At 42.6% G+C, this 13,824-nt stretch overlaps 2 protein-coding genes across 2 annotated transcripts; both read left to right on the top strand.

The window, feature by feature from the left end:
* The first annotated feature begins 54 nt into the window (after positions 1-54).
* armc6 (armadillo repeat containing 6) lies at positions 55-3,447 on the top strand. The gene is made up of 8 exons (XM_076744058.1): positions 55-183; positions 368-510; positions 999-1,084; positions 1,172-1,742; positions 1,841-1,986; positions 2,082-2,213; positions 2,369-2,506; positions 2,604-3,447. The coding sequence occupies exons 2-8, from the start codon at positions 390-392 to the stop codon at positions 2,814-2,816; spliced, it is 1,407 nt and encodes a 468-aa protein (XP_076600173.1). The 5' UTR covers positions 55-183; positions 368-389; the 3' UTR covers positions 2,817-3,447.
* A 447-nt stretch (positions 3,448-3,894) lies between these two features.
* On the top strand, positions 3,895-12,119 carry slc25a42 (solute carrier family 25 member 42). Its single transcript, XM_076745593.1, has 8 exons — positions 3,895-4,255; positions 7,564-7,717; positions 8,384-8,495; positions 8,665-8,690; positions 8,909-9,075; positions 9,261-9,377; positions 9,588-9,739; positions 9,858-12,119. Exons 2-8 carry the CDS (start codon positions 7,637-7,639, stop codon positions 10,181-10,183), a joined length of 981 nt encoding a protein of 326 aa, XP_076601708.1. The 5' UTR covers positions 3,895-4,255; positions 7,564-7,636; the 3' UTR covers positions 10,184-12,119.
* The last annotated feature ends 1,705 nt before the right edge of the window (positions 12,120-13,824 follow it).

Raw genomic sequence — 13,824 nt, forward strand, 5'->3', positions numbered from 1 at the left:
ACCGAGAGTATGTATGAGTGGGACCGTTTGCGGAATTTACTATTCACTTACATTGTAACACACAATTCACGCCCCACGCGCGTTGTTGAGCGAAGAGGGGTACGATAGGAACGTAAGCCGACAATGGATGTCGGTTCATTCATAACAGACGAGCAGGTTGTCTGTAACTGGGCGGCGGTAGCAGTTAAGTGATATTTTACACGTTATTTTAGCTTTGCACGTTTCAGCAGCCATATACGGCAACAATAGCAGAAACATAACATCTACTGGCTAACAATAGCTATTACCAGCTGTCTTAGTTAAAACTGAATTAACGCAGTTGATGTTTTTCACGTTTTGACATCACCATTATCTCACTTCATTTCAGAGTGCACATTAACATCTAAAAAATGGCGAAGCGGAGGATCACGCAGGAGACCTTTGACGCTGCTGTCAGGGAAAACATGGAGGAATTTGAGATGGATCCTGATGAGGCTCTGAGGGAGGCAGTAGAGCAATTTGAGTCTCAAGGTAACGGCGAGAAAGAACAATGGCTGGTAGCTGATTAATGTGCAGTTTTGTTGTTGGCTGATGTTTAATTGACTCTATGGGGATGAAGCAAAGACAGTTTGATAACAGAATACAGTCTATATAATATAAACTTCCAGAGAGAGTCGGAATGACACAGGTTAATCCTATCAAATGCAATATATCAGCATGTCTATAGATGTTTTACATGTCAAAAAAGAGAAGTCACTGATGGCCGAACTGCAGGTGGTCAAAATCGTGGTCAATAAAACCTAATAAATTATTGATCATGGCAGAGGAATGGTCTGTCGTGACACATCTCACTGGCGCCATGAGGCCTGATGAATAATGTCCATACTGGAACAATGCTCTGTTATGTCAGGCTGATAATAGCTGTCTCATGAACACTTGATTCAATTAAAATCTTTAATCTTCTCTGTGTTCTTGACATTTTCTTGTGTGTCAAACTCTAATCTTATGTGTGGATGCAGGTGTGGAGCTCAGTTGTATCGTAAAAGCTGTGCCAGCTGTATCATCTGATGACAAACAAGATGAGCAAACACATGAGGTCTTACAGGTGAGTCTTGACATGTTTCGTGAACAGATTGTTCTCATTACAAGAGCAGCACAATCTCAGTCTGTACATCTCTTTTTTCGCGTGCAGGCCTTGGATTCCCTCCGAATTGGAAAAGACTCTGTCAGTGTTATGGAAGCGACGGCAGACATGAAACGCTTCACTGAGCATTGCTCTCTTGGATTCGCCCAAAGGTACCTGGCTGCCCAAAAAGACGCCTACCCCGTCATCCTGTCCTACTGCAAAAAGAGTTTGGAGGAGCGGGAAGCTGTGCTGACCGTCCTGTCCGCTCTGGCTGCACTGACAGATGGACAGCCGGACTTGTTGGATGCAGAGGGCCAGCAGTTTCTTTTGGATGTTCTCCAAAAGTACCAGGCAGATTCTTTGGTGACGCGTGTAGCCATTCATGCTGTACGTCACTGCTGTTTGAAACATGAACAGAACAGGCAGGATTTGGTAAAAGGTGGCGTCCTGCCTCTGCTGACTGGCGCCACTACACAACACAGCGGATGTGCTGAGCTGGTCAAGGAAGCCTCTGCAGCTCTGAGGGTCATGACCTTTGATGATGATGTCCGGGTTACATTTGGACATGCTCATGAACATGCCAAGATTATTGTTCTGGAGCACAATGGACTGAAGGTTTTAATCGAGGCTGCAAAAGGTAAGATCAGCTGATCACTAGTTTGTAATCGCTGGAGCTGCTTTATGCTCTTCCAAATCAGATTCTGATCCTTTATTTCTTGTGTTCCTCCCTCACAGCTCACTTTGATAATACTTCTGTTCTGAGTGAGCTTTGTGCTACTTTGTCCCGTCTGGCTGTAAGGAATGAATTCTGTCAAGACATCTGCGATCTGGGAGGGTTGAAACTCATGATGACACTGCTTGCAGACAGCTATGAGTCACCGGTAGCCAACTTCAAAACAAGAGATTGTGACACGAACTGATTCAAGACTGAAATTCCATGTTTGTTCTGCTCACTGAACGGGTTTTCTCCTTGCAGGAGTTGACTCGGCAGGTCCTAAGTGCAATACGAGCCATAGCAGGAAATGATGATGTGAAAGATGCAGTTGTTAATGCTGGTGGAGTCCAGCTCATTGTCATTGCAATGAACAGACACATGAGCAACTCTACGGTGAGTTAAATATCATAACTACACACTCATTGACTGTGAATAGGTGAGATCTAGCATTTACACAGATTAAGTATATAAACCTTACTATATATTATTTTGGTGGATAAAAATACATTTGAGTCATAAATAAAGATTATGTTCACATTTGGCTGCAGGTGTGTGAGCAGGGCTGTGCATGCCTGTCTGTCCTTGCTTTGCGTAAACCCAACAACTGCAAAGTCATCATGGAGAATGGAGGTGCCTTGGCAGCTGTGCAGGCTATGAAAGCACATACCGATGTGTCCAATGTTCAGGTAATATAAGGCCATTAATAATTAAAATGCTTACTTGAAAAAACCCTGTGACAGTCTGCCAACTCTCCATGTCTCTGTTTTATGGTCTTACAAACAGAAACAGGCGTGCATGCTGATGAGAAACCTGGTTTCACGTATGCAAAACTACTGCGGACCAATCCTGGAGATGGGAGCAGAGGCCCTGATAGCCCAGGCGCTAAAGACCCACCAAGACTGTGGTGATGTGGGTAAAGCGGCCCTCCGAGATCTAGGATGTCAGGTGGAGCTCCGGGAGCTGTGGACCGGTAAACATGGCAGCCTCACCAACTGAAAGTAGAGGAAAACATTCCTGGACACCTGAATCATGACGTTGCCTGAAGTGTAATTGTAGACAAGATGAAATGTTACGACGTTGGCCAAAAGTTTAAGCAGACGCACCTACATACGTTAGACATATTTGTTTAAAGTAGCTGATGTGAGCAAGTCACCCATCCCACACAACAGCTTTGAGAAGTTGAATATATTTTCCAGTTCTTCTGTTTTTGACAGGTACAAAAAGCTCATTGTAGTCCTGTTGTACATGTTTTGCTTGCTATTAATATTTTGCTTACAAATTTTCTGATGCCCATTTTTATATCTGTACCACACTTATGCTCATGAGAAGTTGGTTTTAAATCTGTGTTTTGTATCATGGGTCAGTATAAATGTATTTGCTGCTATGCAAATAGTTGCACTGGTTTGTGCAGAGTCCTTTCCCATGTTGGCCGAGCCAAATTTTAACACGTGTTGACTGCCTTATATGTTTACTGGAGCTAAATATTTACTTCTTGTTTTTTTTAGTTTGTATATACATTACTACAGTGTAAAACTGAAATCTCAGACATTTAGACCTACCACAGAAAACTTCACTCTGTATATTCTGCATGATTCTGATAAAACTCACTTTCGGTGCTTCACCTTTATCTTGCTGTCTGGTTGTGCGTAGCTGTCATCATTTTAATCAGAACTGGCTTTAACATTAAGTATGTGTGCACAAACAAGGAATTTGACACTGGTTTAAACACTGCACTCAATGTGCCTGCATAGGAAAAAGGGACATGCAGCTTAGCGAGGACAAAAAAAAAAAAAAGAAGAAGAAGACTGAACAAGTAGTAGTGCAAAAATAGAAAATAAACAAAAATATATACAAAGAATGATGTGGAAATAAACACGTTATACAATGAAATGAAAATCATACACTGTATCTGACTAAATTACACTGTACTTAAAAAAAGAAAAAACACAAGCGCGTCTCCTGCTCACGCCCCTCGAACCGACCTATCCAAACATGCCCCTCCTCATTCAGACTTCATTTCCCACAATGCCACTGCGCTCGCCCTTGTCAAACCCGCTGTGGTCAAGCTAACGTTAACTGCCTCCTGTCGATGACAGGAGTAGTAACGGCAGACATAAATACAGCATGGACGGTGCCAGTCAGTTAAAGTCGCTGCAGACCTCATGAATTAGACAAATGTGCGGAAGGCAGTGCCTTCAGCAACAGGAGACACTTTTTATCAAGACTGAAGATTACTGTTAACATTTCCAATACGCTGTCGACGCGAGTAACATTAATGTTAGTGTAGCGGTAAGCTAACAGCTAGCCAATGTTACTTAACCTGCTATTCGGCTAACTTACAAACAGCCTCCGAAGAACCTGCGAACGACCTGAAACAACGCACAAGTGAGATATCAAAGCTTCATAAATCTTCGGGCTGGTTTCACATTTGTAAGGTAAGAAATCTTAGCGGTGACAGCTAGCTGGCTGCAAAGGGTTGCTTTGTTTTGTTAGTGGACAAGTTTCGACAAGACCACAGGGTGCACCAGCCAGGGAGATAGAAGGAGAAGCATGGTGATGAATTAGCTCGTGAATGAATGTCTGATTCAAGACTAACACTGCTGAGTTGTATTCATACCCATTTTGCAGCTGTGCTTCGTCGGAGTTGCTCAAGTTGATGGAATAGCAATAACCGTACATGTCAAGCAAATGTACCATATGGGATGCAGCGGTGTTACAAATCTGTTACTCAACAGAACAGTCAAAATACCAGGAGGTAGACAAAGTCCCTCATAATGTAAGACCACCATAAACTCAGGGATATGTCTTTTATTTACAGCTGAAACAATTAGTCGATTGATCAAATAGTCGACGGATAGAAAATGAATCACCAACATTTGTGATAAGAATTAAGGTCAAATGTGAGGATCTGTGGCCTTCTTCTGTTTCATACCATCGAAAATGGAACATCTTCAGGTTTTCAACTGTTGTTCAGACGGAGACAAATAATTTGAAGATGTCACCCTGGGCTCGGGAAAATTGTAAGCAGCATTTTCTTACATTATGTAAATTAAAAACTGAATAGTTAACTGAACGGCTCATAAAAAAATAATTGCATTATTAACTCAACAGCCACTACAAATTAAATTTGGCCTTTAGGCTAACTGATTCATCTTTACAGTAATATTTATTTATATGCTCTGCCCTTGAGAAATAAATTCAGTGCCCCAGATGCCTGCGTAAACAACAACAATAATAAAAAAAAAAGTAACATTGTTTTGCATGGTTGTTCTAATGGAATGAATTGGGTACAGTGTACTTATTATTCTGTCCACCCTGCACAGTTAGTGTAATTTTAAGGCAGTAATTGTTATCTTGACACATTCTTAAAGTACAGTTTACTGATCTATTGATATTTTCAACTTTCTCACAAAATCAGCACACAAGTAGGCCCTGCTTTGTGTGTAACAGACACTATTAAAGCAGTGGTAAGCAGTCCTTCGGGCAAACTTTCTACAACCTTACAGCATTTTTGAATTCAAGTGGTCTGAGGGTAAACTAGACTGTTTCTCCTCTTGGCTCTGTTTTCAGTCTTCACAAGATTTAGGGTCATTTCAGAGAAATGGCGTTCCTATTGGCTCTTGTACAAATGCAGATCCACGTGCATGTCCCTTCGGATGGCCAAAGCTCAGTCTGGCATCATCAGACCTATCTCCACACTTTTCATGCTGTGCCAGCATTGGACAAAATGAAAGCCTGATTCAGTGGTGGAAAATCCTGCAGAAATCCTGCAACTTGTGATAAATTTCAAATACCTTATTTGCCTGCAACAGTGTTTAGTACAAAATACGTGTGTGTACGCATCGTGGATCCACAAGGAACTTCAAGCTCATAATGTTTGATGCTATGGCAGCTGCTTGTATCGTCAAGTGGTTGAGGCATGATGACAGTGGGGAATAACCTTCCTTGGGCCACATAGACCTGGAGGGGTGTCATGGAGTCATGGTGAGAGGGACCAGGGTCTTGCTGAGGCTCATATCCTGGAGAGTGGGCTCTACAAGGCATTAGTTTTGCAGGGCAACCAACTCCTGCTACAGTTTGAACTTGTGGGTTTGGTGAGAGGGGCTTAGCAGAGTAATACGAGGCAGCAGAGAGAGGTAGAAGGTTTTGCATTGTGTATGTTAAGTTGTTGTGTACTGCAGCTTTAATCCACTGGGACAGCTCTACGTCTCCATTGCTGTGTGCGTATATAGCAGCCAAGCCTGAGTCACACCAGGGACATAGTTAGCAGTCAGGAACAAGGAAATGTAAAACGATATGCTTGGGGAAGGAGGATGCTGGGAGGGGTGAGGGACGGCCTATGAGTGAGGACAGTGGGTGAGGTGAAAGGGAGCACATTGGGGGTCTAAGTGCTCACTTGAGGATCTGGCTTGAAGCACAGTTGTACTGATGCCAACATTAGTTGCCCATGACTACCCAGCCTTTCAGCAGACCCTCTGTTTGCTCACTTGTCTCATGGCTGTCTCTGTCCATCTTGTTTAGCGTGATGTTCTCCAGCTCTGATGTGTCTAAGTGGAACTGTTCCCAATATGTATAATTATTCAAGAAATATTCAGCATCGAGTTCTCCCCCTTGTTTTGAAGCTGAATCAAGCTTATAAAGGTGCCATCTTTGTCTGGCTGCACTGAAACATTCAATGGAATAATTTCGTGCTGAAACAGCTAGATCTTTAATTGAGTAGTGGATAAACAACATGAAGAGTAAAAAAAAAAGAAGGTAGAGAATAGAAATTAGCCACTATTTTTAGATTCAATCTGTTTGTATGTTACAAATAAGAAATTGAAAGAGTAAATAGCTGGTTAATCAGTCATGAAAACAATCATTAGAGCTGTACAACAATGCACATGCCAACTTTGTACACACTTTGCAACCGTGACTGTGGGTTAAAGCTGGTTTGAACAAGGCTTGGCTGTGTGCGTGCAGTATTTAATGATGGACCAGTGGAGGGTTGAAGGTTGCATGAATAGGTGATCTGTCCCATAAAATCATTAGCTTGTTGAAAACATCAAACATCAGGCGTCTTTCTTTGTTTAGCAATCGCTCCAGACGATGTTATTCCCCTTAAGTTAATCTCCTGTAAGTCTTCACTGACCACAGAGGAAAGAATGTCGTGACTGTGCAGAGATATGGTAAGACTGTAATCTGGTATGTTTGCAAGGGAGGAGCTTAAATGGTGTTCTTGTTTTGTTTTGCTTTTTTTTTTTTTTTTTAACTCTGCTCCGATGGACGCCTTTCACCTACAAGTCCTCAGTCTTCTATTTACAGGAAAGAGATATCTTATCTGTTTTACTTTGCTCAGTATCTTAATACATGAGTGTATATATATATAGGTGCAGCAGTCAAAGGTGACAGGACAGGTAACTATTCACGAGAGGTGCATATTTTATTTATAGTCTCTTATTTAAAGACAAGCAGACCTCTGACAGTCATCATCATGACATGCAACTGCTTTTGTCAGCAAGAGGAGTGAAAAGAAAGTGCTAAATCACGCTAGATTTCTCCGCCTTCAGGTCTACACAGGTTTAGACGTGAATTCTTAATTACTACATGATGAAGCTATCCTCCTGAATGCAAAATCAAGCTATCTTAATATGCAGACTGTGTGTGTGTGCTTCTTCATAGAGTGAGAGTCATGCTTGTCACTTGATCCTCACACAGAAACTGACCTCTGTTTCTCCCTCCGACCTCTCCCTCTGCTCTGCAGCTCTCAGCGCCTGGTGTTGCTGCCTCTCCCGGTGGTTGAATTCATGAGCGAAAGCCGTGCGTAGTCCTTGGGGATGGGGAGTGGAGTCCAGGAACAGCGGGCATCACTCACGCAGGGAGATGTGCTGCCGCGGGCTTCCTCCAGCCAGTCAGAGGTGAGCCATGAGGTGACATTTTGTAGACCTAGCGATCCTTCCTTCAGCACCTAAAAGGGAAAAAAACGAAGGGCATGTGTTCGATATGGTATCGATAAGCCCAAAGATTTCATCCAGTGACCTGACTGCCAAAATCACTAAAATATCATAGTATGAGTTCGGTTTAGGATGGATTTCCCTTCCCTTTATTCAACCTTTTATTTTTGTGAAAAGCTCCTGTCAAGGGAACCTGACACATTGTGAGCAATCACTATGTTATTATGTGTAATGAAGAAAATATGTGTCAATATCTAATCTTCAGTGGAATTGCAGTGGAATCCTAAGGCTACTTCAGTGTCTGTGTTTTATCTGTGTGCTGCCTGTGTGTTGTCAAACTACGTTCTCCTCTCTCTGCTAGTTCTGTATTATCTGTGAAAGAGATGAACTGAACTGAGCTTAGTAGCTTCATGGGCTCCTCTTTCTCTCCGGTTCATTTAAGGACACCTGCTCCCATTTGTGAGGTTTTGTAAGCCGGTCAGTCAGATGTTTTCTATTATCCTTTACGTAACTCCGGTTTAATGATCAACAGCATCTCAAACACAACTTTCACGCAAGGACGCAGTTTTTACAGGATTCACCCTGTTTAGTGTCGGTGACCCTAAATGTGATTCCTCCATCGCTTTGCAGGGCCTGAAGCACACTCGGTCTGTCATCAACTCGCTCTTCTCAGGGGCTTTAGCAGGAGCTGTGGCCAAGACAGCTGTCGCCCCATTGGACAGGACTAAAATCATCTTCCAAGGCAAGTTGAACACTCTGCCGACCTAAAAGTGGAAATGGTTTTTAAAGTAGAAATGACCCACATGGAAGCCATGGAATTAGATCTACAGCTAATGTTGGAACTGTGCTCCTCTTGAGTTCACAGCAATCAGAAAATGTTATTTATATTGCATGTATGTTTTGTTTTTCAGTGTCTTCAGCAAGATTCTCTGCCAAGGTAGGTTTGATTTAACGTCAGGTTCTTGATACAATCACTTTCTGCTGCTTATTCACAACAAGAGGTTGACTCACATCCACACATACACTGAGATTCAGTTTAGAGTCGTTTTCAGTCTGACCTTATGTGAGTGTATCACAGGTACAAGGTTAAAGACAGAAACTTAAACATTATTATCAATTCAAACTCAGTATGTATGTGTGCACGTTGCATCACAGGAAGCCTACAGGTTGATCTACCGCACCTACCTGAAGGATGGCTTCTTCAGTCTGTGGAGGGGCAACTCTGCCACCATGGTGCGAGTCATCCCATACGCTGCCATCCAGTTCTGTGCACACGAGCAGTACAAGGGGCTGCTGGGAGGCTACTATGGCTCTCAGGGCAAGTACGTGTCAGTTCATACTGGTGCACCTACGACTCCGGCCTGCTGCCTCACCTATAGACTTTTATCTTGATGCTTGTGTTTGTCTTGAGATTGAATTTCACAAGCTCCCTCAAGATCTTCTAGTGGAGTAATGAAAAGTGTGAAAGGCTGATAAACATGCATTTATTTTTTTCTCTGTGTCCCAGAGCCCTACCTCCATTCCCAAGGTTACTGGCAGGGTCTATGGCTGGTACCACGGCCGCCATGCTGACCTATCCTCTGGACATGGTGCGAGCAAGGATGGCTGTAACGCCAAAGGAAATGTAAGGTCATATTTAACTGCCAATACACAACCATCAGTGAGTGTTCACTTTTTTACGAGTGAAAATGGACTCGAAAATGGTTGTGTTTTTTTTTTTTTAGAGAAAGCCAGTTTGCTAGAATCGAATTATTAGCAGGAGCCTTTTGCTGCACAGGCTCTCATCCAATTTCATGCTGCTATTCTTTTTGTTTGTGGTGCTTCCACTGTTTAGGTACAGTAACATCCTGCATGTGTTTGTGCGGATATCCCGAGAGGAGGGCCTGAAGACGCTGTATCGAGGCTTTACTCCCACCATTCTGGGTGTTGTGCCCTATGCTGGTCTCAGCTTCTTTACTTATGAGACACTGAAGAAAATCCACTCAGGTAATGCACCATCACTGCCAAGTCCAAGTGTAGTTGTAACCCATTTCTTTCACACCTAATGTTCATGTTGCACATGTTCACTGAATGGCATTTCCTCACACCCTCCTCTCCCATGTAGAGCGCAGTGGGCGCCCACAGCCCTACTCATATGAACGTCTTGCGTTTGGAGCCTGTGCAGGTCTTATCGGCCAGTCGGCGTCTTACCCTCTGGATGTGGTAAGACGGCGCATGCAGACTGCAGGAGTCACGGGTCACACTTACAGCACCATCCTGGGCACCATGAGGGAGATTGTGTCTGAGGAGGGGGTTATCCGGGGACTCTACAAAGGTCTGAGTATGAACTGGGTCAAAGGGCCCATTGCGGTGGGGATCAGCTTCACCACCTTTGACCTTACTCAGATCCTCCTGAGGAAGCTGCATCAGATGGGCTATACGGCTCGATAATGGTGGTACAGAGCAAAGGAAAACGGGGATAGTGGGACGGCGAGATCCCCACACACCATCTGAAGAGAAAGGAAGTGAGAGTGAAGAGTGTGTATTGCTTGGCAAAAGCAAACACACACCGGCTCAGGACATGTGGGTAATATTAATGCATTCTCTCGCTTTATCTGTGTGCTGCAGGGGACGTGCAGTCCCTGTCAGTGTGAGGTGTGTTGGATGGTACTGAGTACCTGTACACACTGTTGTCATGTACATCTAAGTGCAATATGCTCAGTGATTTTATGCCTGTACACATAACTTATTATGGTCCTGCTGTTGTGGACCTGGCCTGTGACTGCATATGTCAATCAGAAAGCTTAGAGGTTCACACACGCACACACACACACGCACACACACACACACACACACACACACACACACACACACACACACACACACACACACACACACTGAGGCCTGCCTTGTGTGTCCGCTTAAAACTGACAACTTCCAATGCAATGCAGGTTGCCACTCATTCACGTTTAAGATGGTTTTTGATTTAATGAGAGTGAAATACACCCCCTGAGATTTGTTGTGAGTGAGTTTGTTTTCAGGAATTATACCAAAGGTTAGGATTTGAGCTAGTTGTGATGTTTAGTATATTAAAGCACAGAAGTTCTCAGCGTATGACTTAAGAACAAAAGTCTTGCCCAGCACAGAGGGAACAGCAACTTAACTGCCGTCAGATGTTCAGTTTCTGTATGAGCTGAATATATTGAAATCACTCTGGCCCTGTTTACACCCGACGTTAACATGTACATAGAGTTTGTGCATGTTAATGGAAGGTGTAAACAGGGCCCGTGAGTCCAGTATCTTTTAGTGAAGCACCTGAATTGAATTCACAGACTTTTCTTTGCAGTTTTGCTGCTTGGTTGACTGCAGACAGATGAGCTGTATTTTAAGCCAGTGCCAACAGATTATACTATATAGAGTGCCCATATCATTTTGTTTGTTTTCATTGTAATCATATAATGGGCTTTATAAAATGTTGTCAATTGTGATTTTTGTTGTCTGAAGTATTAGTATAGGTGATGGTTAGACAGGAAATCAGAAAGACTTCTGTACTGGTAGTGAATACTAGCTGAGGAGTTTAACCTCATGTTGACATACGGTCCATGTAATGCACATCAAGCAGTTTGATAGGTCATTTTCCAAATGTGAGATCATATACACTGATTTTGAAAGTTTAGTGGGAACACCTGCACAGTCTAATGTAATCCAGGACAGCAGCCCTGCAGTGAATACTACCCTGTCAGATGACGTTTACATTGTTCTCTTGTTGTGTGAGAGGTGTTGCTTTAACTCCCTTCATTTTTTAGTGGTGTCATTTTGGATTACAGTATATTGAGAGGTGTTTCTAATATTCTGTCCGCCTCTGGTATGTCACTGGTAAAGGACACACACAGTCACACATACACTTTACAAATGTTGTCTTCCATTTGCTGTAGGTGGTCGTTCTCAACGTGTTACAGGACTGTAGCAGTGTTTGCTAATGGACTGGCTTGACTGGAAATATGCATACACTTATTGAAGATCGTTTGAGTACTCTACTACAGGCATAATTTAGTCCATTTCAGTTTTCTCAGTATTGTACTTTACCTCAGCGCATAATCAAATGTTCGTGAAGTTCTCACATAATAATGTTTTATGTGGACTCGTGTCAGAAAAGGGACGAGGTGCTCTGTTTTCATTTAACCATATGGGACAGTTTCAGCAGTATTGATGCAGGCTTACCATTGTTGGAAGGTGGTTTCTATATTTAGACCACATGCACCGAGGCAGGGTGGCTGAGCCGGTCGAACAGCTGGCTGCCGAGCCAATTGGAGCAGAGGGCAGGAAGATGGCACCTTCACCAGAATAAAGCAGGAAGTTTGCTCTGTGAGACGGGTTAAGGAAACTCAAAAAACAAGAAACTCCAAAAACAAAACCCTGTGCATTTTTGTGTGTATGTGTGTGTGTATGTATGTATATGTATACACACACATACACACATATAAACGACTCAGTTTTTCATCGTTTATTAATCCATACATTTTCTGAATTATCAGGAAAAATGGCCGTCGCAGCTAATGTCTTGACATTGCTAAGGTGTTCTGACCAGGAAACAACCCAAAATATTCATTGCATTAAGTTGTGCAACTTTTACATTAGACATTAGAGAATCTCCAGTCAGCAAATGTTTTGTGTTTTCACAATTTAAAAAGTGATTACCAAGACTGGAATTGTGAATATCAATTTATTGACTAATTATTTCTTTTCTAGGACTTGATATTGTTTTAAATGTATTGATGCTAATGCTAATACGATACCTTAGTGTTTGCTCTAATACCACAACAATACCTCTTTGATATCTTACTTTAGGGAATATAAGCATTTCATCGACAGACCTTTTTTTTCATCACGCAAAAATATGAAATGTTTTTAACACAAGCATGTTTCAAAAACTTTTGTCAGAAATTGGTCGAATTTAAATCAGGAACAATCTGATGAGAGTATAAGCATTCGTTGTCAGCTCCTCGCTGCGTGGGACACATTTTGGTCAGGACCAAAAAAAGTCTTGAGACTCGACACCCAGCCCTGTCCAGCGCCCAAACTGAACTTTACCCCCTGACCTGCCTCTGTCTCACCATCATTTCTCATTTTATCACCTGTTCATGGATCGTTTTCCTCATCATCCAGTGAACCAGAACTGTAGCAGCGCTCTGGTGACGGACACACAGTCAGATATTCTTCTAATCAGCGAACGATGGGAAACCACGAGTCATTCGGGTTAACAGCAGAACCGTGGATACACGTTTAGTCTTTTAACATCAGTGTATCACCCCTTGCCTTAGGTCACAGGAGGGAAGCACTGTAGCTGAGTTAGATCGATGACAACTTGAAACCTGCGCATGCTCTGAGCTGAAGCGTGCAAAGCAGTGAAAGTATACAGTAACTGAAAGCCGAGTGAAGGGTAGTTACTGACTCTTAAGTGCCTAGCGAGGAATAGTAATGTTTTTACTATGACTGAGCTACTTCTACGAACCTTTTTGAAGGTTACTTCCATTTTCTAGCCTCGCTTTGGTCTTGAAGTTAGGAATATTAATGGAGTAGCAGATGGTTTGAAGGTGGCTTGAGGTTCGGGGACTGTTAGACCTCTGACTGAATGTATTACTTCAGGTCCAGTTTTTTGTATGTGAATTTTATAAAACTTATAAACTGCCTTGTAGTGTATTTGCTGTCTAGGGTGACATGCAAGATCCTTGACTCCCTAATGGACTCGACCAATCCATTCCAACCAGTCTAGGACTAATTTGAGGAATGTAGAAAGAGTCAAAAATGTACTGGTTATTTGTACCCTCATTTCAATTGGAGGAATATAAAGAGTGTTTTAATGTCCCTCTCTCCCTACTGATCGACCTGTAGATCAAATGAGGTGGGTAAATACATGATGAAATACGTTAGAGCTTGGAAAATTCCCAGACAATCATAAAATGCCAAACAGTTAAATGTTTTTGTTCTAAATGAAAAGTGATTTTCTTTGTTGAGAACCTGACAGTGGCTTAATGAGGAGGGGTGCTGAAACACTACGACAAAACTCTGCAAACTCTGGTAAAAGATGTGAT

The sequence above is a fragment of the Chaetodon auriga genome, chromosome 12 (genome assembly GCF_051107435.1).
Source record: "Chaetodon auriga isolate fChaAug3 chromosome 12, fChaAug3.hap1, whole genome shotgun sequence".
Lineage (NCBI taxonomy): Eukaryota > Metazoa > Chordata > Actinopteri > Chaetodontiformes > Chaetodontidae > Chaetodon > Chaetodon auriga.

What these genes read in the sequence shown, in the direction of transcription:
- slc25a42 (XM_076745593.1), top strand. Translation starts at nt 7,637, where the DNA reads ATGGGGAGTGGAGTCCAGGAACAGCGGGCATCACTCACGCAGGGAGAT. An exon ending in CTTCCTCCAGCCAGTCAGAG is followed by an intron (nt 7,718 to 8,383) that starts GTGAGCCATGAG and finishes ATCGCTTTGCAG; the next exon opens with GGCCTGAAGCACACTCGGTC. An exon ending in ACTGAAGAAAATCCACTCAG is followed by an intron (nt 9,740 to 9,857) that starts GTAATGCACCAT and finishes TCTCCCATGTAG; the next exon opens with AGCGCAGTGGGCGCCCACAG.
- armc6 (XM_076744058.1), top strand. Translation starts at nt 390, where the DNA reads ATGGCGAAGCGGAGGATCACGCAGGAGACCTTTGACGCTGCTGTCAGG. An exon ending in TTTAATCGAGGCTGCAAAAG is followed by an intron (nt 1,743 to 1,840) that starts GTAAGATCAGCT and finishes CCTCCCTCACAG; the next exon opens with CTCACTTTGATAATACTTCT. An exon ending in GACACATGAGCAACTCTACG is followed by an intron (nt 2,214 to 2,368) that starts GTGAGTTAAATA and finishes ATTTGGCTGCAG; the next exon opens with GTGTGTGAGCAGGGCTGTGC.